The sequence below is a fragment of the Penicillium waksmanii genome, assembly GCF_028829765.1.
Source record: "Penicillium waksmanii strain IBT 27052 chromosome Unknown utg000005l:1.0-5232799.0:1.0-5237142.0, whole genome shotgun sequence".
NCBI classification, from domain to species: domain Eukaryota; kingdom Fungi; phylum Ascomycota; class Eurotiomycetes; order Eurotiales; family Aspergillaceae; genus Penicillium; species Penicillium waksmanii.
The window spans coordinates 3,208,683-3,230,576 of NW_026643252.1; the positions used below are offsets into that span (position 1 = coordinate 3,208,683).

At 49.5% G+C, this 21,894-nt stretch overlaps 9 protein-coding genes across 9 annotated transcripts; 3 read left to right on the forward strand and 6 right to left on the reverse strand.

Annotated features, from left to right (window-relative positions):
• Positions 1-5,133: 5,133 nt before the first annotated feature.
• On the forward strand, positions 5,134-8,610 carry N7481_006104 (uncharacterized protein; the record flags this gene model as incomplete). The annotated part of the gene is made up of 9 exons (XM_057265323.1): positions 5,134-5,185; positions 5,520-5,660; positions 5,970-7,562; positions 7,620-7,707; positions 7,770-7,930; positions 7,981-8,015; positions 8,065-8,153; positions 8,303-8,356; positions 8,409-8,610. The coding sequence occupies 9 exons, from the start codon at positions 5,134-5,136 to the stop codon at positions 8,608-8,610; spliced, it is 2,415 nt and encodes an 804-aa protein (XP_057123043.1).
• A 203-nt stretch (positions 8,611-8,813) lies between these two features.
• On the reverse strand, positions 8,814-10,559 carry N7481_006105 (uncharacterized protein; the record flags this gene model as incomplete). The annotated part of the gene is made up of 3 exons (XM_057265324.1): positions 8,814-9,698; positions 9,820-9,999; positions 10,104-10,559. 3 exons carry the CDS (start codon positions 10,557-10,559, stop codon positions 8,814-8,816), a joined length of 1,521 nt encoding a protein of 506 aa, XP_057123044.1.
• Positions 10,560-11,395: 836 nt separating this feature from the next.
• Positions 11,396-12,807, reverse strand: N7481_006106 (4-hydroxyphenylpyruvate dioxygenase family protein; the record flags this gene model as incomplete). Its single annotated transcript, XM_057265325.1, has 4 exons — positions 11,396-11,530; positions 11,605-11,962; positions 12,020-12,079; positions 12,146-12,807. The coding sequence occupies 4 exons, from the start codon at positions 12,805-12,807 to the stop codon at positions 11,396-11,398; spliced, it is 1,215 nt and encodes a 404-aa protein (XP_057123045.1).
• A 515-nt stretch (positions 12,808-13,322) lies between these two features.
• On the forward strand, positions 13,323-14,114 carry hmgX (the record flags this gene model as incomplete). Its single annotated transcript, XM_057265326.1, has 1 exon — positions 13,323-14,114. The coding sequence occupies one exon, from the start codon at positions 13,323-13,325 to the stop codon at positions 14,112-14,114; it is 792 nt and encodes a 263-aa protein (XP_057123046.1).
• Positions 14,115-14,340: 226 nt separating this feature from the next.
• On the reverse strand, positions 14,341-15,820 carry hmgA (putative homogentisate 1,2-dioxygenase (HmgA); the record flags this gene model as incomplete). The annotated part of the gene is made up of 3 exons (XM_057265327.1): positions 14,341-14,461; positions 14,517-15,677; positions 15,753-15,820. The coding sequence occupies 3 exons, from the start codon at positions 15,818-15,820 to the stop codon at positions 14,341-14,343; spliced, it is 1,350 nt and encodes a 449-aa protein (XP_057123047.1).
• Positions 15,821-16,191: 371 nt separating this feature from the next.
• fahA (fumarylacetoacetate hydrolase FahA) lies at positions 16,192-17,475 on the forward strand (the record flags this gene model as incomplete). Its single annotated transcript, XM_057265328.1, has 1 exon — positions 16,192-17,475. The coding sequence occupies one exon, from the start codon at positions 16,192-16,194 to the stop codon at positions 17,473-17,475; it is 1,284 nt and encodes a 427-aa protein (XP_057123048.1).
• Positions 17,476-17,727: 252 nt separating this feature from the next.
• Positions 17,728-18,402, reverse strand: maiA (maleylacetoacetate isomerase MaiA; the record flags this gene model as incomplete). The annotated part of the gene is made up of 1 exon (XM_057265329.1): positions 17,728-18,402. The coding sequence occupies one exon, from the start codon at positions 18,400-18,402 to the stop codon at positions 17,728-17,730; it is 675 nt and encodes a 224-aa protein (XP_057123049.1).
• A 259-nt stretch (positions 18,403-18,661) lies between these two features.
• N7481_006111 (uncharacterized protein) lies at positions 18,662-20,052 on the reverse strand (the record flags this gene model as incomplete). Its single annotated transcript, XM_057265330.1, is given in 2 exon segments — positions 18,662-19,175; positions 19,193-20,052. The coding sequence occupies 2 exon segments, from the start codon at positions 20,050-20,052 to the stop codon at positions 18,662-18,664; spliced, it is 1,374 nt and encodes a 457-aa protein (XP_057123050.1).
• A 962-nt stretch (positions 20,053-21,014) lies between these two features.
• N7481_006112 (copper transporter family protein) lies at positions 21,015-21,694 on the reverse strand (the record flags this gene model as incomplete). Its single annotated transcript, XM_057265331.1, has 2 exons — positions 21,015-21,141; positions 21,213-21,694. 2 exons carry the CDS (start codon positions 21,692-21,694, stop codon positions 21,015-21,017), a joined length of 609 nt encoding a protein of 202 aa, XP_057123051.1.
• Positions 21,695-21,894: the final 200 nt, after the last annotated feature.

Sequence of the window (21,894 nt, forward strand, 5' to 3'; positions counted from 1 at the left end):
AGGCTCCCGGTCCCGACACCAGGGAGAAGGGAAGATCGTAAGGCGCCGAGGGGGTGTCAGGTGGTTGTTTGTGTTTTTATTATTATTTATTTGCTTTTTTTGGAGGGTCCTCGAATCTGTATCTCTTCACTATAATGTAGATAAGAGTGTACTACTTATTTGAAGGAAGTAGAACAGTAAACAGCCTAAGGGTCAGTGTACACAGTTATTGCATACTTACTCTTAGGTCAAGACTATCTAGGGTCCGAGACCTCTTGAGCTATCTATTTTTGACGAACTGGACAAAAGTACCGAGATGAGGAGTCGATGAGATCCAGATCTTTCCCACCCCTTCTTCCCCTCCTCCCCACCCTCAGGTACGTACTCTGGCGTGGATGGTCGCACAGGTCGCTTCACATGCGGAAACCATGACATCTGCACACATTAGTCCCGCGCCAGACCTGCCCCAGTGTGGGTGAGATGGTGGTGGTGGCTTCGCCGCGACTCGACCAGATAAGCGCTCAGTCCTATCGAGCTAACCCGATAACCCATTATCCCAATGAAGAGGGGGGGGAGGGGAGTAGTTCAAAGTTGTTGGCTTTGAGCCATGGGCGTTTATCCCTGGCGGCCAAGTACGATCTACACAAGCTGGGAGCTGAACAGGGCTGCTGATGTGTCTGTGCTAGCAGTCTTTGGATCGAGGTTCTAGACTTTGCCGGAAGTGTTAGGGCAGGTTCCCCGGGGGGGGTTGTGAGTAGAGACAAAAGCTAGCCTCACTATGACACTTATGATGCATGATTTCCATCAGAAAGGTGTCACCTGAGAAGAGAGAGCCGTCGGCCTGGATCCCGATCCAGGCACGGCATCTGTCCTTTGCCTTTGCAGGCGCCATATCCACCTTTCCTTACTTCGTAACTCCGTACACTGAGAAAGATGTAAGCTACCTTGGTCTGATTTCATGGTCCTGCCATCTTTGATGTCATCCCGTGATGGTCATGTGGCTCGAAAAAAGTGGATCAGGAGAGGAACACATGACTCCGGGGGAAAGGCGAGGGAGACAGAGAGAAAAGAGGGGATGGATCCTCTTTACTGCATTTCGCCACTGGCTGTTCCATCTCTGCGGAGTATTATGTTGTACTCGAGATCCATCTGTATCTGAACCATCTTTGAGATTTGGTCCAATCCTATTATCTCCCAAATCGTGAAACTCTATGTATCTTAAAAAAGGGACCAAATTATATACATCCATACATACTATACTCTTCACAACCGCGGCAGATCTCCCAATGACGTATCAGTAGGCTATGGACGCTTCCCCTTTGGGCGACAACCCAGAGATGTTGCATCCAGCCCAAAGTGGACCCCATCAAAACAAAATTGCTCCAAAAACCCCACACTCAGGCTCCTAAAACGCCCGACGGCTTCCTTCCCCAACTCGCGTCCGCCACTCTGGTTGGCCGTTGGTCCGGCGAGGCCCGATTCCTCGTGGGGCGGACGAAAATTTTCTTTCATAACATTATGGTACATAGAGAATTGTATCCAGGGCTCAACCAGTGAGGAGGTGTGTCTTTCTATGTATGTATTATTCCCTTCACCGAAGAGCCGCAATCATATGTACCGCGCACAAAGTGGTCTGGCCGCTTTGACAGGATTACATGGAGTCAGCGAGGGGTTGAGTTTGATACGAACCAAACTTGCAGAAAGATCCCAATTCGATGTTTTTAAGATGGACTTCGGGGTTGCGGCAATTAGTTATACTATATAGATAGGTACTAGGTACTGGTTAGCCTTAAGTGACTGCTACGCTACTCATTTTAGGCTTCCTTTAATCTATATCTTTCCGCCAAAACCAGCCACCTCCAGAAGCCTGGTATACACCTCTCCCTCATCCAGCAAGGTCCCGGCTCCTTCATATCCACTACAACGCTCTCCTGAGTCTAGTCGCTAGTGCGGGAAGCTCGATCTCAGCTCTCTTGTACTCCGTAGTCAACCGCCGAGTGGGAATTGTGGAGATCAGTGGATCAGCCCGATATTTTGGAGAGCGCCGTGATTCGCAGAATTCGGCCGTTCTGAAGAGGGGCTCGTTCACCGGTACTGATATTGTTTTACACTGACATTGTTTTCGGAACCGCCATTGCCATTTGGGAATCTAGGATATCTGGGTGGGGTTTCGAGTCCATCATGGTCGAATCTCTCTACCCCCACGAAATGAAAAGGAAGCTAAGGGTGAAAATTCGAGGCAGGCAAGGGCCGTGAGAGGTGAATTTAGTTTGCTGTGGGCTTGAACAAAGTTCGGGTGGATTGGGCTGCGAATTGGTTGGGTTGACATCTGCAGGACTCGACTCGGGATGCCGATGCTGCGGGAAGAGCTTGATTTAGATGTACTACTACCTATGGAACTACAAGGATATTTTCTATCAGTCTAGACTTGTCGCAGATCCTAGCCTCCGGTCATTTCTTTGTCTTAAGTTATGAGATAAATCTCCTGATTCGTAGAATGTTTCATTCTCTCACACGGGGGCAGGTCTTGTGTTCATGCGTTGCTAACCAAGCCTCCTGTTCAATGACATCCACTGCGGATCGAGGGCCAAACACCGGCGTCCTGACTGCCCTGGGCGACGGGGTTCTAGAATGGGTCTTGGTCAAACGGGATCGAACCGAGTCACAAGCGCAGGGACCTTATTTTCTTTGTTCTCCAGGGAGGTTTCGTCATAATGTGTCGGCATAGGAATATCTTTGATCTTTCACCGGTGATGGTCTGGGATGTATTCCCGAATTTTCTCCTAGCTTCCTGAGCTCGCCATTCAGCCTCCTGAGAGGGTGTGTGGCAAGGATGCAAAGTAGACTGTTGTAATGTACTGCATACTGTACATGATAGTATCTGCATGCATGTATACTGCCTACCGATCCCGACTATCCCGATCGCGTGGGATGCCGAGTCTTGGACAATACTCGGCATTGCCAATTCAAGCCCTGACCCCCATGGACTTGACACGACGCCGTGGGGGTACAAAAATGCACTCTTTGTGTGGATGTAGAGAATGCACTAAGTGTACGAGCAATAACGTGTGTTCAACAACGAGAATTGCGCGACGCGTGATTGGATCCGCCCGGCCTCCACCGGCGTGGGTCGGAGCCTCACGTGAACGCACAGTCCAGGAGCTCTGTCCTCCGACGAATCACGATTTCTAGAGCTGGCTCCATTGTCAGAATTACACTCGACAGATGTAATTTGTACATGATGGGTATAAACCTCACTGAGATTCAAGCTATGAGCTACTCGTATACCAAAAGATAATCCAAGAACCACGAACTAACTGCCGAGATTTCTACTTTCAGCACCATCTGTGCGTATGCAGCCGTGGGCGGTGCACGAACAATTCCATGGTTTTTTTGGGCTGGCGCTGGCTCGTTCCAGAAGCTTTCTGGAAGGCAGATCCGGCTCGCTTTTTTGCTTTCCCGGCGTGGCGCTAGTCCAGGTCCGGTATAGTGTTGTATCCCGATTGAGATTTATCTTTCATAGAATACCGCTAATGGCCACTTTGTATTACACTGTGGAGTCTCATAAATACATCCATTGCCGCTTTGGTTTCCTCCGTATCTTCTGTACTGTACACCTCTCCATGTACGTACTCCGTGGAACTCGGTGGATTTGACGTTGTAAGTTGTACGGAGTACGAGTATGCACATCACTTGTGGGGGAGAAGGAAGCTGTTGCTCGGAATTGCCTGTCATGGAAGAAAGTGGTCAGTACTCCAACACAACTTGAACTTTGTACACACAGTCTCCCGTAATATTCCGCATTCCCCGTACTCCCGTACGGGGAACAGGGACGGGGACGGGGACGGATCTCCAGCAGAGTCTATCGCAGCCACCGGGCTAGGGTATCGACTGGGGATTGAGGTGCGAGGTGTGTGACCGCCATGTGGCCGTGCTAGAGGAGGGGTCAAGCGCGCCAAAACAGCGATTCCTGAAAACAATCGGGCGCAAACCCCTGTTGCATCCAATTTCGGTAAACTTTAACCGCGTTCAGGAGGGGAGGGCTTAGTATGCGGAGATGACCTTTTTTTCTCGGTCGGAAGAATTTAGTATTTGCCGTAGACGTTTTATTTGCTGGAATAAGGTTGTCGGAGGTTTGCTACACTGGAGAATGGGGTAATTCCGTGCAGCGATGTATACTCTAGGGCGACGTAAAAATACTACTATGAAGCACTGGCAACTGCTAGTACCAATAGCAAGTACTTAGTTATATGCAGTAGCTACTTCAAGTTGCTTTATATTTTTACGTATCTCTTATCCATTCGGGAAGAATAGACTTGGCAACGTCGACACTGCAGAAACAGTCCCTGTATATTTCAGCCGCGATCCTTGGCCTTACTACTTTCTGCTATTTTAATGACGCTTAATGCGGTATGTCATTTTTGATCACCGTGCGGCAGACTGCATGAACGTATGATGTTGTGCGGCCTTCTCCAGGTCCAACCCTCCCTCCCCACAGGGGTAGAAATCCTGCGGGGAGAGGATCAATGCAGATTTATGAGTGGCAGAGGTTGAGAATCATTGCTCGTGATGATAGTACGCTAACTCGAACTCGTTCGGGGTCTCTACCCACTAGTTACTACTATGTACACTCTTAGTTATACACGAGGGCATTAAACGGTGGCGATGACAGGTGGGTTTGTCGATCATGGAACATTCTTCTTCTGTCGAACAAAATTTATAAAGAAAATCGTGAGTCACGATGGAGTCTCCCTATGGAATATTGTGGTTGATAGAAAATGACAGGGACCAATACCATTGTGAGTCAGGTTGAATCATGGCGGGGCGTGAGATCATCGCAAGTCTTGGCATCACCTGCCACAACACACAACATCCCAGCACTATATCTCTTTGGATCCTTCGCCTTCCTTCATATTTCTGTCTACCATCCAATTGCTAAAGTCTGAATTCGTCTTACGTATTCTATTCTAATTCACCATCCCTCCAACCGGGATTTTCCTCGCACACCGCGGCCAGCGCACCGCAGATCTGTCCTGTCGATCCCGGGCAAGGTCACCCGATCTCTGCGTTGGCAGTTCAAACGTTACCCTGAAGCACTCTCTTCGCCCCCAGTTCTCCCCCATTCATTCGGCTCTAGCTAGGCCCATCATCGACATGGAGAACGGGTCAGTTGACAGCCCTGCGGGTCCGGAGCCCCAGGTCCATCGTAAGTTCATCCCCCCCCTCAAAAGGCCCTCAACTGGATGGTGGACCCCACGATCAATATACAGAAAAGCTCTGGTTCGTGGTCTCAATCCGCTCGTTTCGTATTTTGAGCCCCTCGTGTGGCAGCTCCATATCCCCTTCCATGGCCATGCAACCCACCTGTCGCGTCCGCCACACTCCTCCCGTCATGGCCGCCACCTGCAGGTGCTTTTGCCAGCGCGCGGAGCGGTCATTGTGCATTGTTTCTGGCCTGGACTGGACTGAGGGCTGAGCGGACGGGCAGCACGACGGCCCGCAACCTTTTTGATCACACGCTCACGTTGATTACTCCTTAGGATCTGAACAGTTGCCCTCGACTGATGAGTTGGCAGCCTCGACGACTGCACATGGCGTTGCAGCCACATCTTCATCGAGCACTGCTCGCCAATCATCTTCCCGGCGACGGGGCAAATGCCGCTATTTTGCAACCAAGAAGGGTACGTTTCTTGCGCAAGGTTTATGCTGTTTCGGATTGAAGTTTGTTCTTTTGCTTTGCGCGATCGTTGCTATCCAGTATACGAAAGTGGAAGGTCTATGTTCCTCGGTTTTGTTTTCAGTATGTACGAATTGGAGGAACTGCAAATCGGACAATGACTACCAGTTGTGGCTAGTGGTGTGCCTTCTGTCCATGATTTGGACGAAGGAGGGAGCGGTGCTGTAAATCGTGCTTTGATTTGATTGATTTTGCTGCGATGTTTCAAACGCTATGTCCAGAGTTTGAATATTGATATCTAACTTTGATTTAGGTTGTCGTGCCGGTGCTGAATGCCCATTCATTCACGATGCTTCTGCTATCCAGCAAAATACTTCTCAGTCTGATCAGACGTCCAAATTACAAATGTCGGCTGATAGCTCCGAAAGTACCGACTCTAGTGTAGCCACTGGAGTCCAGAATCTGAGCGTCGGTCCAGACCAGCCGAAGGAAAAGTCGGCATCATCACATGCTTTCCAGCCTCAACGGCCCGTCTCGAAGATCGAGCAGAATGACCCAAGGGAGTTCCAGATTAATCAGTTGAGACGGCGATATCGCCCAGAGGAGAAGTCTGATGATAAGGGATCCACATTGACTTTCGGATTGACGCCTTCTGATCCGGACTTCCCGTTTGAGTTGGATAGCTTACAATGTGTATTGCATGTTCCAAACTCATTTCCAGGCACGGGGCGGCCTACACTGGCCGTCACGAATCCCGAAATGGAATCAGCGTATCAGCAAAATGTCAGCAGAGGATTCGACGATGCAGTCGATTTCACGCTGCGAACCAATGGCCGAGGGACCCTGCTCAACTGGCTTAACACTCTCGATAGGCAGCTTGAGCGACTGCTGACCACCCTGGAAAGGGGACCGAAGCTGACGTTCGTGGCCAATATCGGGGACAACTCTGGGAGTCGAGAGCCGATTCCTAGCGAGAAGGTTGCTTCCGCCCCGGCGAAACTTCCCGAGACTAGGGTACCTGCCCAAGCTCCGAAGCCAAAGCCAGTTACTGTGCAACCAAAGTATACAGCAGAACAAAGAGCTTCAGCTGAGAAACGGAGGTCAATGGACACAAAGCAGCTCGAAGCCCGTTTGGGAAGACTTCCTCTGTTTCAGAAACGATCAGAGAATTCCTTCATCATTCCCATCCAGCCAAACAAACCAGATCGTCTTCCCAGATCGCTTCAATCGGTGAAAACTGTGAGGCTTCTGATCCCTCAGCTGTACCCTTTGGAGCACAGCTCAATTGAGATCCAAGGAGTCGATAGCCCAGAGGCGAGATCCGTGGAAACCGGATTCGCTCAATGGTTCGAAAATAACACTCAGCTGAACTTGGTCTCGCAGATCAACTATCTGGGAAGTAACATGCATAACTTTGCGAAGACTCCCCTTCCCGAGGTGGCGGAGCAAATGCAGCATGAAATTATTCAAGAGGACGAGGAAGAAACTTCGCATCAGGTAGAGAACGAAATTTCTACAGAGCCTGTCGGAAATCGAGATCGACCTCATTTACACGTTATTCCACGTCCACCCGAATGGTCGGTTCAAGAGCCGCATAGTGGTAGCGACATGACCGATGAATCCAGCTACGACGAGGATGAGGATGAAGACGAGGAGGGCGAAGAGACAGATGGTGGTGCTCCTGTTCCCGTTGCTCTGGATACTCCTGGCCGGGGAGTTGCACTTTCATTCCCGTTCTTGGAGCTCTATGGAATTGAGTTGTTGGAACTGATCCACCTTGCCGTTACGATTAAGTGCGAGCGTTGCAAGGACTCTATGGATATCAAGAATGTTCCTCACCTGAAGGACGCAAAGGATACTCCCAAGGTCGAGTCTTGCAAAAAGTGTTCTAATTCTATGAGCATTGGTAGGCGATATGTTGGAATCCATTATTTTTTGGTGACAGAGCTAATAAACATACCAGGTTTTCGGCGACAGTTGATGCATTCCCATGCCAATCGGGCTGGCTATCTGGATCTAGAGGGCTGTACGATTGTGGATCTTCTCCCAAGGTCGGTCTTTCATCCCGCATCGTTAACTTGCCTTGATGGAGAAAAATACTGACTTGAAGAAGTAACTTCCTTCCCACTTGCTCCGAGTGCTCTACAGAATACCATGCCCCTGGCGTGTCTGCCGTACGCGCGGAAAGTGCTATGGCTATATGTCGTCACTGCCATCGCAAAATGGTCTTCAAGATCCCTGAGGTCAAGTTCCTGCTCGTGTCGAGTGCTGCAGGTAAGCGCATGCTTCAAACAGAAAGGTCTTTGAAGACTAATGAAATGCAGTTTCTTCACGCTCTGGCCTTGCTCTCAAGAAGAAGGTGAGTAAATATGCCGGCTATTCCTTTGTCAATACTAATAATTCAATAGCCCAAGGAAGTACTCGGTATTGTTGCTGGACAGGAACTACCTCGACGAGGTCGCTGCCAGCACTATGGAAAGAGTTATCGTTGGTTCCGGTAAGTAGACAAAAGGATCTTGTCCTCGTTTTCTACCTTTTCTCATCCTCAACAGATTCAGTTGCTGCTCCAAAGTTTTCCGATGTGACAAGTAAGACCACATGTCATCCTACTCTAGACTCACTGGAACACATACTCACGAAGCCTAGGTGTCACGATGCGGAAACAGATCATCCAAACGAGCACGCAAATCGCATGATTTGGTATGTCATTCCGCCTTGCGAAATCCCTCATTCGATCGCTAACACAAATAAGTGGCTTTTGCTCCCGGGAGCAAATATACAGGCCAGAGAATTGCGGAATCTGCCGAGCAACCCTCATTGGAAAGGCGGGCAGTGGATTCTGGGAAGGTGGAAAAGGAACGAGGAATCGCGCACTTATGAGTCGCAAAGACCCCCGAAAGTATAAACGCCGCGGAGCAAATGCTCCAGGCGGATCGAGCTCGAAGAAGAAGTAGACGTTAGTTGATTTCATCATGAAAGGTTCTGCGAAGAGTTCTTCGAGCTGCATCTTGCATCTTGCATACTGCATTTAAAAAATCGCATCTATGGAGTCTTAAACTGAAATAGTCACTGTGGAGAATCAATGTTGGTATGCAAAGAAGTTCATGAAATTTATGTAAACAACAAAAATTTGAAATTACCCAGTAGTAGGGATCGCTCAAAGCTCTAGACAGACTTCTCCAAATGATAGCGCCGGTATCTCTACAAGTTGGAAATCGACTTGCAAATCGACAGGCTGCAAAAAGTAATCGCTAGAAAGCGGGGAACTTGAATCAATCAGATCATCTAGAGGGTATTGATCATCCGGACTTGCCGCATATTCTGGGGTTCGAACCATCGACTCTGTTATTTCCTCCATGGCAACCCATTCCCTATTCGCGACTCCTGAAAAATAGAAGGCCATCCCTAAACCAAGTGCCCCAGCAGCCTCCAGAACACGCTGACACCAGAGAAATTTCTCCCGACTCTGTCGTTGAATATAGGTTCTAAAGACATTGCCGATAGTCCCAAAGACAATGTGCGTGCCCCATATCCGATGCATCGGCTGCATGCAGTAGGGAATGGCCCGACAGACTTGGTCGATATAATGGCTCGCCTTAACGAACGACTCATAGTTTGACGGGTCGGTGGGGAAATCGTCAGCAGGGAAGATTGCGTGATTGGCAGATACAACCATCATCTGTGCCCTGTAGACAAGCGTGTGGGCGAAGTTCATGGCTGTCCAGTAAAGGATATGAATCCTGGCATTATCCAATGAAGCGAACCGGTAAATTGACCCGAAGGGGTTATTCTCGAGTAGCATATTGTTGAATAATTTCGTGTCTTTCACTTCGCAGACCATCGGAGGGCCCCCGATTTGTGCTTCTTTCTCGGCGTACCAAGATGTTATTCGTTCTCGATATTCCACTATGGTTTTGAGTGACGCAAAACAGGCATTTGGGCTGATTTTTGGGTCATCGAGGGGTAATGTGTTCATTGCCTCGATTGCATCTAGGAGAGATCGACCTGTGACGAAGATGTCGAATAGGTCGTCTAGAGGTGTCTGAGGGCATGGGTTTATGAGGTGGCTATTATCATCTCCGGGCCCCCTGACTGCCAAAATACCATATATCTGAACATGTCAGTTGATGTTTTGTGAAACCAAAGAGGTAGGGTAAACAGACTATTGCTAGTTTTGCATGGCTACTGGATACATCGTTAATTAGGGGGCTGGTGCTTAGTTTGTGCTGATTTTCCTTAAGTAGGCTGCTCATTGCCTGCATATGAAATACCCAGGGGTCGAAGCCGTTCGCACAGCCGTGAACACCGCTTGGGCCTGTGCTATTTTTGACTGCTATGCATTTCTAGTCGAAGGAAATTGTTAATACAATGTAGTGTATATACTAAGGGGCACTATGTTCTATCCCTGGAATGGGGGTAGAACAGTGCCTTGGGAATTATCACTTACCTCAATCATCTGGAAGATAACAGTGGCATAAAGGGATTCTTCACTGTGAGTCTTCGTACAAAGCATCTTTGACATAGACAGCATCGAAGAATTATAAAGTTGAATGCCGTGATGAGATAGACGTTCGTCATCATTGATTCGACCGATATACACGCAGCAAATTGCTGAGAGCGCTCGCTGGAGCATCATGGTCTTGTGCGGTAATACTTGGAAGCTTGAGATGAGATATCGCCAAGAGTCCACATGAGTGTCTCCATTCATGCAAGCAGGGAAGTAAGCACCCATGAACGTGGCGAAAAGCTGTTCCTGTATCTCTGGGACTGAGTTGATATCGTCGAGACTCTTGGGCGTGGCCGTTCTCGAGCGGCCGACATTTTGTACTTGCATCGTCTTTTGGTCATAACTGATGAAAATGCGGTTTGCAGAGTACCCGCCGCATTCAATTCCTCGCTTCATGCATTGTATGCAGGCGGGTATTTGAAGGCCGCACTATACGAGAAACGAAACCAGTCAGCCCTACCAGGTACGCTGCCAAGCAATAGTAAAATGTGCGGACCTTAATCTTGCGTTTTCTGCAGGTCAAGCATCCTTTAGATGAATATGGAATTCCTCCCATGATGGTTTGTTGTTCTTTTTATTCTGAAGGAGCCGGGGTTTCGAGGCGAAGCGATGAGGCTTCAGGCTTTAGAGAGAAATGTGCAATGGATGCTTCTTTGCCCCTATCTTTAAATATTTCCTCCCTGAGGCTCGCGGGGAAACTAAATTCTTCGGCTTGCTTCTTTAATTCCGCCCCCACCATGCTGGTTGACGCATGGAGCCATCATTTCAAAGCATCGGCACCCAGTTGACTGGGGGTTGAACAGGTCAATCGCAAGGGATCACTAAATACAGTAACCAAATTGAGTAATCGAGTTGTAGCGAAGAAACTAAGCCAAAAGTGACGTTAGCATGCGCATAACGCGTTGTAGTGTAGACGGAAAAGCCAATGAAAACTCCTAGATCCCAGCCATGGTGGAGATTCGGAGTCCACCGAAGGTGGGGTCGAATGTTGTGTTCGAGGCTGAGAGATTTCTGTTGACACTCAGGTGGAGCCCTGTGACTCCATAACTACGAGTACGCATATAGAACATACAGATAAAAAAGAATGAACAGGTACTAGTATCATAATGGTTCGAGTTAAATGAGATGAACACGCCTGGAGAATGCAATTTAGGGGAGCCGCTGGTCCATGCCCCCCCCTATCAATAACGCGCAAATAAGCGGAAATTTTGAAAATCAACCCCTGTACAGCCTCAAATGAGGTTTCCGCGCAGTTCTTGTTCCCGCTCAATGGCCTCGAACAATGATTTGAAGTTACCGGCCCCAAATCCTTCAAAGTTGTGTCTCTGGATAATCTCAATGAACACGGTAGGACGATCCATTAGGTGCTAAAAGGAAAGTCGGATGTTAGCGGGCGGTGCTTGTTTACTTGGGGCGTTTTTTTGTGGATCTCCCCACTCACCTTGGTGAACAATTGAAGGAGGTAGCCCCCCTCGTCAAAGTCAATCAGAATGTCCAAACTTTTGATGGTCTCGAAGTCCTCCTTAAGGACTAGGCTGGACTTTTTAAGGCGTGCCTTCATGTCTGTATAGTACGTCTCCGGAACTTTGATGAACTCCACGCCGCGGGCCTTCAGGTTTGTGATGTCACGGATGATGTCGTCCGTCATGAGGGCGATGTGCTGTACACCAGCCCCATTATAGAAGTCGACATACTCCTCGATCTGAGATTGCTTCTTGCCCTTGGCAGGCTCGTTGATGGGCATTTTAACAATTTCGTTCGGTGACGACATGACAATGCTCTTCAGGGCGGAGAATTCTCTAAAATACATTTAGCATCTGACTTTCCTTAAACGGGCATTCTTAAAATGGACATACGTGCAGATTTGGCTGTCGTCAACGGACCAGAAACGGTGGAACCCGAGTGCTTTCTCGTAGCTGCACACAAGTTAGTTCAGACCTATCTTTTGGAGCGAACAGGCTCACGAAACGGGGAAACCTTACTATTCACACACTTTGTCCATCTCGTCCCAATCTTGGTTACCAACACAGTGGTCAATGCGCTTCAGTTGAACGGCCGGTAGGAACTTGGATACTGGGTCCTCAGGTCCAGTTTCCGCTCGATACCCGGGCAGGAAAACGCCACGATATCCACCCCGTTCGATAAGAGTGTGGGTCGTCTGGCCGTAAGTCTGAATCGTCGCAACCTTGACAGAGCCGTCCTTGTCCTTCAAGAGCTGGGGTGCCGAGACAGCTTTGGCGCCGTTCCGAGTGGCGGCAAGGTAAACCGCGTCAACGTCGTCAACTTCAAAGGCGACATCCTTGACCGCATCGCCATGTTGCTCGAGATGGGCATGAATCTCACGCAGTTCCTCTTGTTCCTCGGAAGTGAAGCGGTCGAGTTGGTTTTGCGAGCGAAGTGGAGAAGTCAGGATGAAAGTGATGTTCCCGTTGCGCAGAACGTGGGAGCAAGTATGGCGGCAGCCAGTCTCGAGGCCGCGGTAAGCGACTCGTTCAAAGCCCATGCGAGTAATGTAGTAGGTGGCTGCTTGCTTGGCGTTGCCAACGTACCAGTGAACGGAGTCATAGCCGCGATAGCTAGCCAGGGAGCCGGCGTCGTTTGATACCGAAGGCGGCGGGCTATTGGAGATTGCCGAAGGGGCCATGTCGATGATATCGGAGAATAAATCGATGAATATATTCTGCTGTCTTCGTGAAGATTTCGGTTCTGGGAATACTTCTCGGGTTTGAAGTTGCTGGAGGAGGTATTCAAATAGATACTGCTGGGATGGTTGATATGGAAGAAAGCCTGTTCGCTACCAGAAGTTGCTTTATAGGAATTAGTGATGGACCCTCGAGTAAGCGCAAGCTTTGACGGATATTCTTACTATTCCTTCGTCTCCATTCGCGCTTCCATGACGGGTTGCCACAATAGCCGTGGTGAACATCCTGCGCTTTCCTGAAATACCCGGTAACAGCCGGGCCGCGGCCGAACTCAGCACGGAGCTCCTACAATGAGATGCAACGGCAACATCGACTTTCTCTCTTTACCTTTATCGCCTTCACTAGTCTGAGACAATATTGACAAGCTAAAAATATTTTCTCACAAGGACATTCTCTTGCATGTTCGCCTACATCCCTTCAGACCAAACCCTACGAGCATAAAACATCATCCACCATCATGACGACTGTCAGTCCAGCTCAACCATCTCTAACGTCCAACGATGCGGCCGTTCTTCAAGCACTCTTTGACGCAGAGTCATCTCCCTCGTCCGGAGTGACGATCGAATCAACGCGTCCCTCCTGGCCCGCGACTGTGAACATTTCCGAAGCAGAACTCGCCTCCCTGAAGACCCGAGAGGCAGACATAATCCGCAAAGTCCAGGGCGATGACCCCAGCCAAGAGGTCGTGAAATCTGCGCTCAAATATATCGATACTCTTGTCAAAGAATACCCTTCCTACCCACCCGCCTACACAAACCGCGCACAAATAGTGCGTCTACTTATCGATCTCCAATACGAACAATCCCACCCAGAAAACCAGAGCAAGTCCCCAGACGATGCTCTCTTCACACCTGAAGCCGATTCTCTGTCCTCCCAAATATTCACAGACCTCGGGAAAGCAATTACTCTCGCCACGCCCGCATCTCCGGCAGATTCCTTGTCGACCGTGCAAGCACGACTCCTGGCCGACGCGCACACACACCGCGGGTATTTGCTTCTCAAAGCAGCGCGGATGAGGAAGAACGGGCCCCTTCTGTCGGAGGGTGTAGTTATTCCGGAGCGTCTGCGTGGACTCAGCGCGGATGAGCTAGAGGAAATGGCTAGTCGAGATTTCTTCCTTGGTGGGCGATTTGGGAATAAGGTTGCACAACAATTAGCTGTGCAGACAAATCCATATGCGAAAATGTGTGGAGCTATTGTTAAGGAAGCCATGAAAAAGGAGGTTGAAGGTGGTCAGGATTGTACTTAGATCTAAGATTCTGGGTGGTTGTTGTTGATTCCTTGGATCAAGAAATCGATATTTACTGAGTGCATACTTTGACATGAATCATGAATTGAATTAAATTGACTATTTCTCATTACAATCTTGTATTCCGAAAGGTCTTATCGTTCCAACTTCAGTGTCGTCAGTTCATACTACTCAAGCTATTTACACATACACAATCGCGATCTCATTTTATGTGTCAGAACCCCATTTACTTCTTGTTTGGGTTCTTGAAGTGGCGCTTCAGGGGCGTCCAGCTATGATCGTTGTACTCTTCCTGTATCTTCTCGCAGGTCTTCAGACCCCATTCCGAGACACCGACCATCAACGAGCTACATTTGATTATTAGCAATGCCTCCTGCGGCGATTGAACGGATATGAACATACCTCTCAAACATAAACGCCATACTTCCATCCCCAACCTTGGTAGGCTTGAGCTCAGCATTGCTGGCCCCCTCGAAGGCAGACGAGTCTGGACCGTGAGCACTCATTACATTGTGCAAGCTGGCACCGGCAGGTCGGAAGCCACCGCCAGTCTTTGCATCATAGTCACCCATAATAAGACCCATGAACTCAGACATAGTGTTACGATGATACCAAGGGGGTCGGAAAGTGTTCTCTTGGACCAGCCAGCGAGGTGGGAAAATCACAAAGTCGGCAATAGCAGTGCCGAGATGGTCTGAAGGACCAGTCAAGACGGTGAAGATGGAGGGATCAGGGTGATCAAAGGAGATCGATCCGATGGTGTTGAAACGTCCCAGGTCATACTTGTATGGGTAGTAATTTCCGTGCCAGGCAACGACGTCAAAGGGGGTGTGCTTTTGACGAGCAGAGAAGAGGGTGTTGTTGAACTTGCTGAACAGCTTGTACTCGGTAGGTTCCTCCTCGTCGTCAAAGTCGGCAACGGGGGCCTGGAAGTCCCGAACATTGGCCAAGCAGTTTGACCCAATAGGACCCAGCTCAGGGAGCTCATAGTGACCTTGGTACAGCTCGCAGATGTAGCCTCGCACCGGGCCGTCGGGGAGGGTTACACGGTATCGAACGCCGCGGGGGATGACGGCAATTTCATTCGGGCGTAGAATTATGCGACCGAGCTCAGTCTGAATATCTAGAACTCCGTGCTGAGGAACGATCAGGAAGTCTCCGTCTGCGGAGTAGAAGGCCTCCTTGCCCATGTCCTTGCCAGCTGCGTAGAGCAAAATGCCCAGACCTTGTTTCATTGTGGGGTCGCCCGACCCGGCGACTAGGTGCAGGCCATGTACCCAGTCTACCTTCTCATCGAAGTCAAATGGATTCCATCGTAGCTGGTTGGGAATGTGGTGGAGCTTATGTGTCTCGGTAGTCATGCGAGTGTGGTAGGAATCCGCATCCTCAGCGTGGAACTTTTCATGGGCGGCCGCGGGGAGAATACGGTAAACCCAAGTCTGCTTATTTTCATGACGGGGTGCTGTGAATGCGGTTCCTGATAGCTTCTCTGCATACAGACCGTGAGCCACCTTTTGGGGCGAGTTTTGGCCGATGGGGAGAGCCCCTTCGACGGCCTCGGTCCTGAGATTTTCTTTGTTAGCTATCGCGGGCGTACTGACATCACCTCCAAAATTAAAACCAAAAGGTAGAACTCACTCGTGATACGAGCCGAAGCCATTTTGGTAAGAGTAAGGATCAGGGTGGGAGAAGTTAGTGACGGGCATTATGGTGAAGGGGGCGAGGTGGTGGAAGTTGGGATGGATGGATGGATGATTTCATCGGGTTGAGGGTCAGCTCTTCTTTAATCAAGGAAATCGGCCGCACCTTCTCCGATGTACGCCAGAGCTGCAGGCCAACACGAGTTGCTCTTTGGAGTTGCCAGGGCAAATGAAGAAGACCGCGGTAATCCAAGCTGGCAACATCCGCGTTTATCCCCCGCCTTTTCGGATCATTCCGCACCCGCTTAACTGCGGGGAGCGCGGCCCAATTCCGCGCGGAAAGATACCCCCGGAACTTGTCAACAAGTTAAGTTCCCCAATGACACCCCTCCTCTTCTTTTTTTGTCCTTTGCAACCTCTTGTGATAATCATTCATCATGGCTTCCTGGCTCCAGATCCCCAAGAACTCGCCCTTTTCGTTGGCCAACATTCCCTTCGGCATCATCTCTGCGGCCTCATCGCGAGTCCCGGCCATTGCCATTGGTGAATATGCGTTGAACCTGAACGCGTTTGCCTCCTCCGGGGGATTTGCGCAATTGCCCGCAGTTCAGTCCCATTTGAGTGTTTTTAACCAGCCCACTCTCAATGCCTTTGCGGCGCTGGGTCGTCCAGTCCACCGCCAGGTCCGCGAGTACTTGCAGAACGTCTTCCGCGCCGATACCCAGTTCCCTCAGGTTCTCAAGGACAATGCAGCTCTCCAGAAGTCTGCGCTGGTACCCCTCTCCGAGGTGACCAACCACCTCCCCATGCAGATCGGCGATTACACCGATTTCTACGCCGGTCTAAACCACGCCTACAACATTGGTGTGCTGTTCCGTGGCCACGACAACGCATTGCAGCCCAACTACAAGCACCTTCCAGTCGCCTATCACGGCCGTGCATCTTCGGTTGTTCCGTCAGGTACCGCACTGCACCGACCCCAGGGTCAAATTCTGGCCAACCCGGCCGCGGATCCTAAGGTCCCGACTTTCTCCCCTTGCAAGAAGCTGGACATTGAACTGGAGCTGGCATGCTTCATCAGCACACCGAATGATCTGGGCAAGCCCGTGTCGATTGATGAGGCCGAGGACCACATCTTCGGTCTGGTATTGATGAACGACTGGTCCGCTCGCGATATCCAGGCCTGGGAGTATGTCCCACTAGGCCCCTTCAACGCGAAGAACTTCGGCACCACCATTACCCCGTGGGTCGTTTTGATCGATGCTCTCGAGCCCTTCCGTGCCACTGGTCTGGAGCCGGGCAACCAAGACTCTCTTCTACCTTATCTCCGTGAGAAGAAGGCTAAGAACTGCTATGAGATCCCTCTCGAGGTCGAGGTCACCAACAAGGGTGGTCAACCTACCATCATCTCCAACAGCAACTCCCGCAACCTGCTCTACTCCTTCCCCCAGATGGTCGCTCACCACACAATCACTGGCTGCAATCTTAACACTGGTGATCTACTCGGCTCGGGTACTATTTCTGGTGCCGAACCCAAGACTCAGGGTAGTTTGCTAGAGCAGACAAATGGCAAGACTCCTCTGACGCTGGCTGACGGCTCAGAGCGCATGTTCCTTGAGGATGGAGACACTGTTATTCTGCGTGGTAAGGCTGGAACAGAGGGCAACTATGTTGGCTTCGGCGACTGCGTCGGAACTATTCTACCTCCCTTCAAGCTCTAAGCTCTCCACAAAGCTAAAATTCGTATTGAGATGGATTGATGAAACTGGTATTTCTCACGCTGCATAGTACAGTCCTAGAAACTGCAATGATATGACCCGGCTATGAATCCGGAATGACAACAAATTTGAGCTTTGTAAATGTGAAAAGTAGTGGCCTTGAAAATTTGATACCATAGTAGGTACTTTGACATCTCACAAAATGGCCAGTTCGCTACTCGTACGACCTCAAAAGCTATACCCCAGCTGGTAGCACTACTTCTGCTTCACCCGAAACTCCTCGGGAGTATCAGGCTGTGTCTTCCAATGTCCCAATCGAACCGCCTCCTCCTCTTCCAGCCTATTAATGATCCCATTCGTCACAGGGTAAGCAGTCAAATCCACCCCGACCCGCTCGGCACCCCAAGCCGCGGGTATCAAGCAAATATCCGCTTGCGTGATTTGGTCTCCAACACTGAATTTGCCGGCAGACTTAGAGACAAGAGTCTCGTAGGCGCGTAGTCCGTCCTCAATCAAATCCTTCGACCAGACTGCTCGGTCTGCGCCGAGTGGAGCCACGCGCTTCAGGATGCGTAGGTTCGTCACCGGTTGTATATCGCATCCGATTATTTGGGAGAGAGTGCGGACAAGAGCGCGGGACTCGGCATCTTCGGGAAGAAGTTTCGGTCCCTGGGGGAAGGCTTCGTCGAGGTACTCTAGTGCGGCCAGTGATTGGGTTATAGTTACGGGGTTCCCTGACTTGCCCTGGGCGACTAGGGCCGGGACGGTGCCGGATGGGTTGATTGCGCGGTGAGCTTCGGAAGATTGCTCATCCCGTAGGAGATTGATGAAGACTGGATTGAAGGGGATTTGCTTGAGGTGGAGGGCAATGCGTAGTCGTGCGGAGCAGGAGGAACGGAAGTATGTGTAGAGCGTGACGGTATCAGACATGGTGGCAACTAGATTTTGAAGGGAAGATGATTTGATCTCACGATTCGAGAAGGGAGAGATCAGAATTCGAGGGGAATATTACGGTCTGCTGATTAGTTAAATGGATTTGAATGTATAGCAACTACTGCCAGTTGGTGATGGCCGTGCACCAACAAGCTCCGCGCGGAAAGCATTCCGGGGGTTGTAGAGTCCCGCTGTTAGCCGATTGGAGGGATGTCTGACAAAGACACTTGAATGACGAAATATCCAATAGTTAATACTAGTAGTAGCCCAGAAGGGTTGCCTCATTAACAGGACCGAATACCCACGAGGTAGGTTTATCACAGTAGGTAAAAAACCCTTCACCACCATGAATAAAGAATGATTTCCCGGCCTCCTCGCACGCCCGTTTCGTCCCTTGAAGCTTTGAATGACTCTTTGGGCTTTGGATCCCGCGCGCTTCAATATGTATTGCTGCCAAGTTAGGAAATTTTTCTGCACTAGCCAGCTCTACCAACTGCTCCATCGCATCTAGGAGCCCATTACCTTCCCTATTAATGATAAGATATAGTGTCTCTAGCGAGTGAGGGAGGACATCTAAAAGTTTTCGCATAGGACGCTTATTCTCATCAAATCCCACAAGATTGGGCACGAGGAGACATATGGTCTTCAAAACGGGAAAATCAGCGAAGCTCCCCATCCAATCGTCTTGTTCCTCTATGTAAACACCCTCATCAGGCTCGGCCCAGACAGACTCCAGTGTCGTCTTGTGAAGTGAAAGTGATTCGTAGAGTCTTCGAGGTCGAAATACCTCCCACGGCCCAATGTTCCGTGGTGAATCAACCGGAATGACTTCAATACTTTGCATGCCTGAACCCAGTCTCGCATTCCGTTTCCGGCATTGGAGTTTGCCAGGTCGAGATGGGTTATATTCGAGCTCTGCGGCAAGGGAACTTCTAGCCTCAGGTGAATAGAGTCGTCCGAATCGTAGTTATCCGAATCATACTCATCATCATCGCTGTCGTAGTCCTCCCCCAGACAACAACATCCAACCTTTCGCACTGACGGGAAACTGAAAAATGAAGTCATTCGGTGGGACGGAATTGAGCCCTCAGTATCATCCCACCAGGTCGCATAGACCTCTTCGAGATGACGAAAGACTGGCTCTTGTTCTCTGGCGGCTTTTCGCAACATATCCAAAACGTATTTTGCATCATACGCCCAGTTGATTAGAATTTTGCGGAGATCCTTCAATTGCAGGATGAGCAAAGCCAGCCAAGGATCGCAATCATCACCTTTTTCAAGATCTTTTAGCCACTTAGACCTTTCTTCTTCTGAGTATCCGGTTCTTTCGGAGACAAGTTTGAGTAGATAGCCACTATCCAACTCGGCTTTGTCCAAATGGATGATGCCATCTCCGCAATCCCAATCCCCCAGCCACAAGCACCGAACATAGCTAGCCAGTCTCGGGTCTCGGGTCACAGCATAAAGAAAGGTCACGACTTGTTGAGATGAATGATTCCGTCCGCAAAGAAACACCTCAGCATAGAGGTTTTGCTGTATGATGGTGTAGAGTCGACGTGATAAACATATCAGATGAAATATATCATTATTATTGAGATGGTGTGAAACTAGATGAAGTATCTCTGGCGGAAGATCTTCAAACATCATTGCGGTGATTGTTTAAGAGGTAAGTCGGCAGTAGAATTGAGGAATGTCTCTTTGTTCCGGTGGTCTCGGCGTAATTCACTTGGCATAGGCAGAAGTGGGGGCTAGCCACTTCTGCCTCATATACAATACTGGTAGTATTACCAGTGATTGTTGCATGTATTTGTTGCCAAGGAAATTTGACGCCACATTCAATAGTCGATTTCTGGAATAATCCCCAAGGTCGCGATTCAATCGCTGAGCTGGAGATATTTATGAGGTGAGATTCGTTTTCATTAAAGAATGGCTTGATCGTCGAATTTGATTGACCCTCTTGGAGCTTCCTGGCCAGGCAAGCGACATGAACGTTTGGAAGGTTAAACTTTCGGAAGAATAAAGGTAAAATCATATTATATACCTATTCGGAAAGTCAACTTGAACTCGAACCCCCTGAGAATGTTTTACCTAGGTAGTATCAATACTATCTGAAGATGTTGTAGACCGGAGCGTGGTTAGAATACCTAGGTAAATATAAATAATCGCGATATCCGTACACTAACCGTTGGGAGTCTCTCTTTAGATAAGGCACGTGCTCCAGGGCTAACATCGTCATACCGACTCAAAAGATGAGCTCGATTAGGGTTTCCCCACAAAGGCTGTTCCGTAGACCTCTGTCCCCATGATCTGGGGTAGATGACTTTATAATTGCCGGTAAACTCTCCCCTGGACAAATAGTATAGGGTACTCCAATCATAAAAGACCACAATGTACCACAATATCATATATTTAAACTTCGGAAACCATTCAATGCTTCGAGATGTTCACAATGGCCTAGGTAGTAGTTTGGAATCAATTATGGGTATAAATTCATGCTCTAATGGGGTATACAGTATAAACAGATGCAGATATTCGCGCTTTCATCCTTAGGTGATATGCAATTCTTTCCGAAACTTGCGTCTGCTTTCAATTTCATCAAGACACCACAACTAACAGCCCTGGGCGTGCTGCCAGGAGCTTTCAGCTGCGACACTGCCCATGATGAATGTTCCCAGCCAGATGCCTGCCAGGATAGACATGAAGTACCCGACATTCATCGTCATGACGCCGAGCATCCTAAATCAACCAGGTTAGTCTCATTGCTACCCGAAGTCCATTGCGGCCTTCAATCCGGTTCAAGAACTTACAGCAGATACGCCACACCCGCAACAACCACTTCGTAGGTCGCGCGACCAGCTGCAGGGTTGATTCTCCACCTCCTCCAGCGGGATCCGACCTCCAGAAGTGTCAGAGCCAATCCTGATGGGGGTTTGGCAGTCTGGCTGTGTTTTTCGTCGAGGCTGTCGAGCATAGGGTGGCCGGAATTATCGGTAAATACCCGACCTTCTAAGAGTGGCCGAATGACAAGTAGAACGCGCAATATGACGGCCAGGGCAATCAAGAAAATACATGTGCCGGCGTACTGGCCCTTGCTGGTCGGGGTCCAGGTCTCGGAGAAGAGGGGGGTCTGGAATGAGGTGAAGAAGGTCATCATCATATCAGACATGCTCATCATGGAGGAACCCGAACCCATATCCATTGAGGACATGGAGGTTGAGGTAGACATGGACATTCCTGTCGTGGTCGCCATCGACATTGTCGAGCTCATGTCCATATCCATGTCCATCATGATTGCGGCTGTGGACGGTGTGTGTGGGAAAAGTTCAACGCGATAAAGTATTGCCGAAAGAAATTCGGGTCAGATAGTATTTATTAAGATTATTCCCGAAGGATGGGAAGACGGAGCTCAACAACGAAAGAAGCTCCGATGAGTATATTTGAGAAGTTCAAGTTCCACGTCAAAAGGCGTTTGCCCTGAATATATCAGGC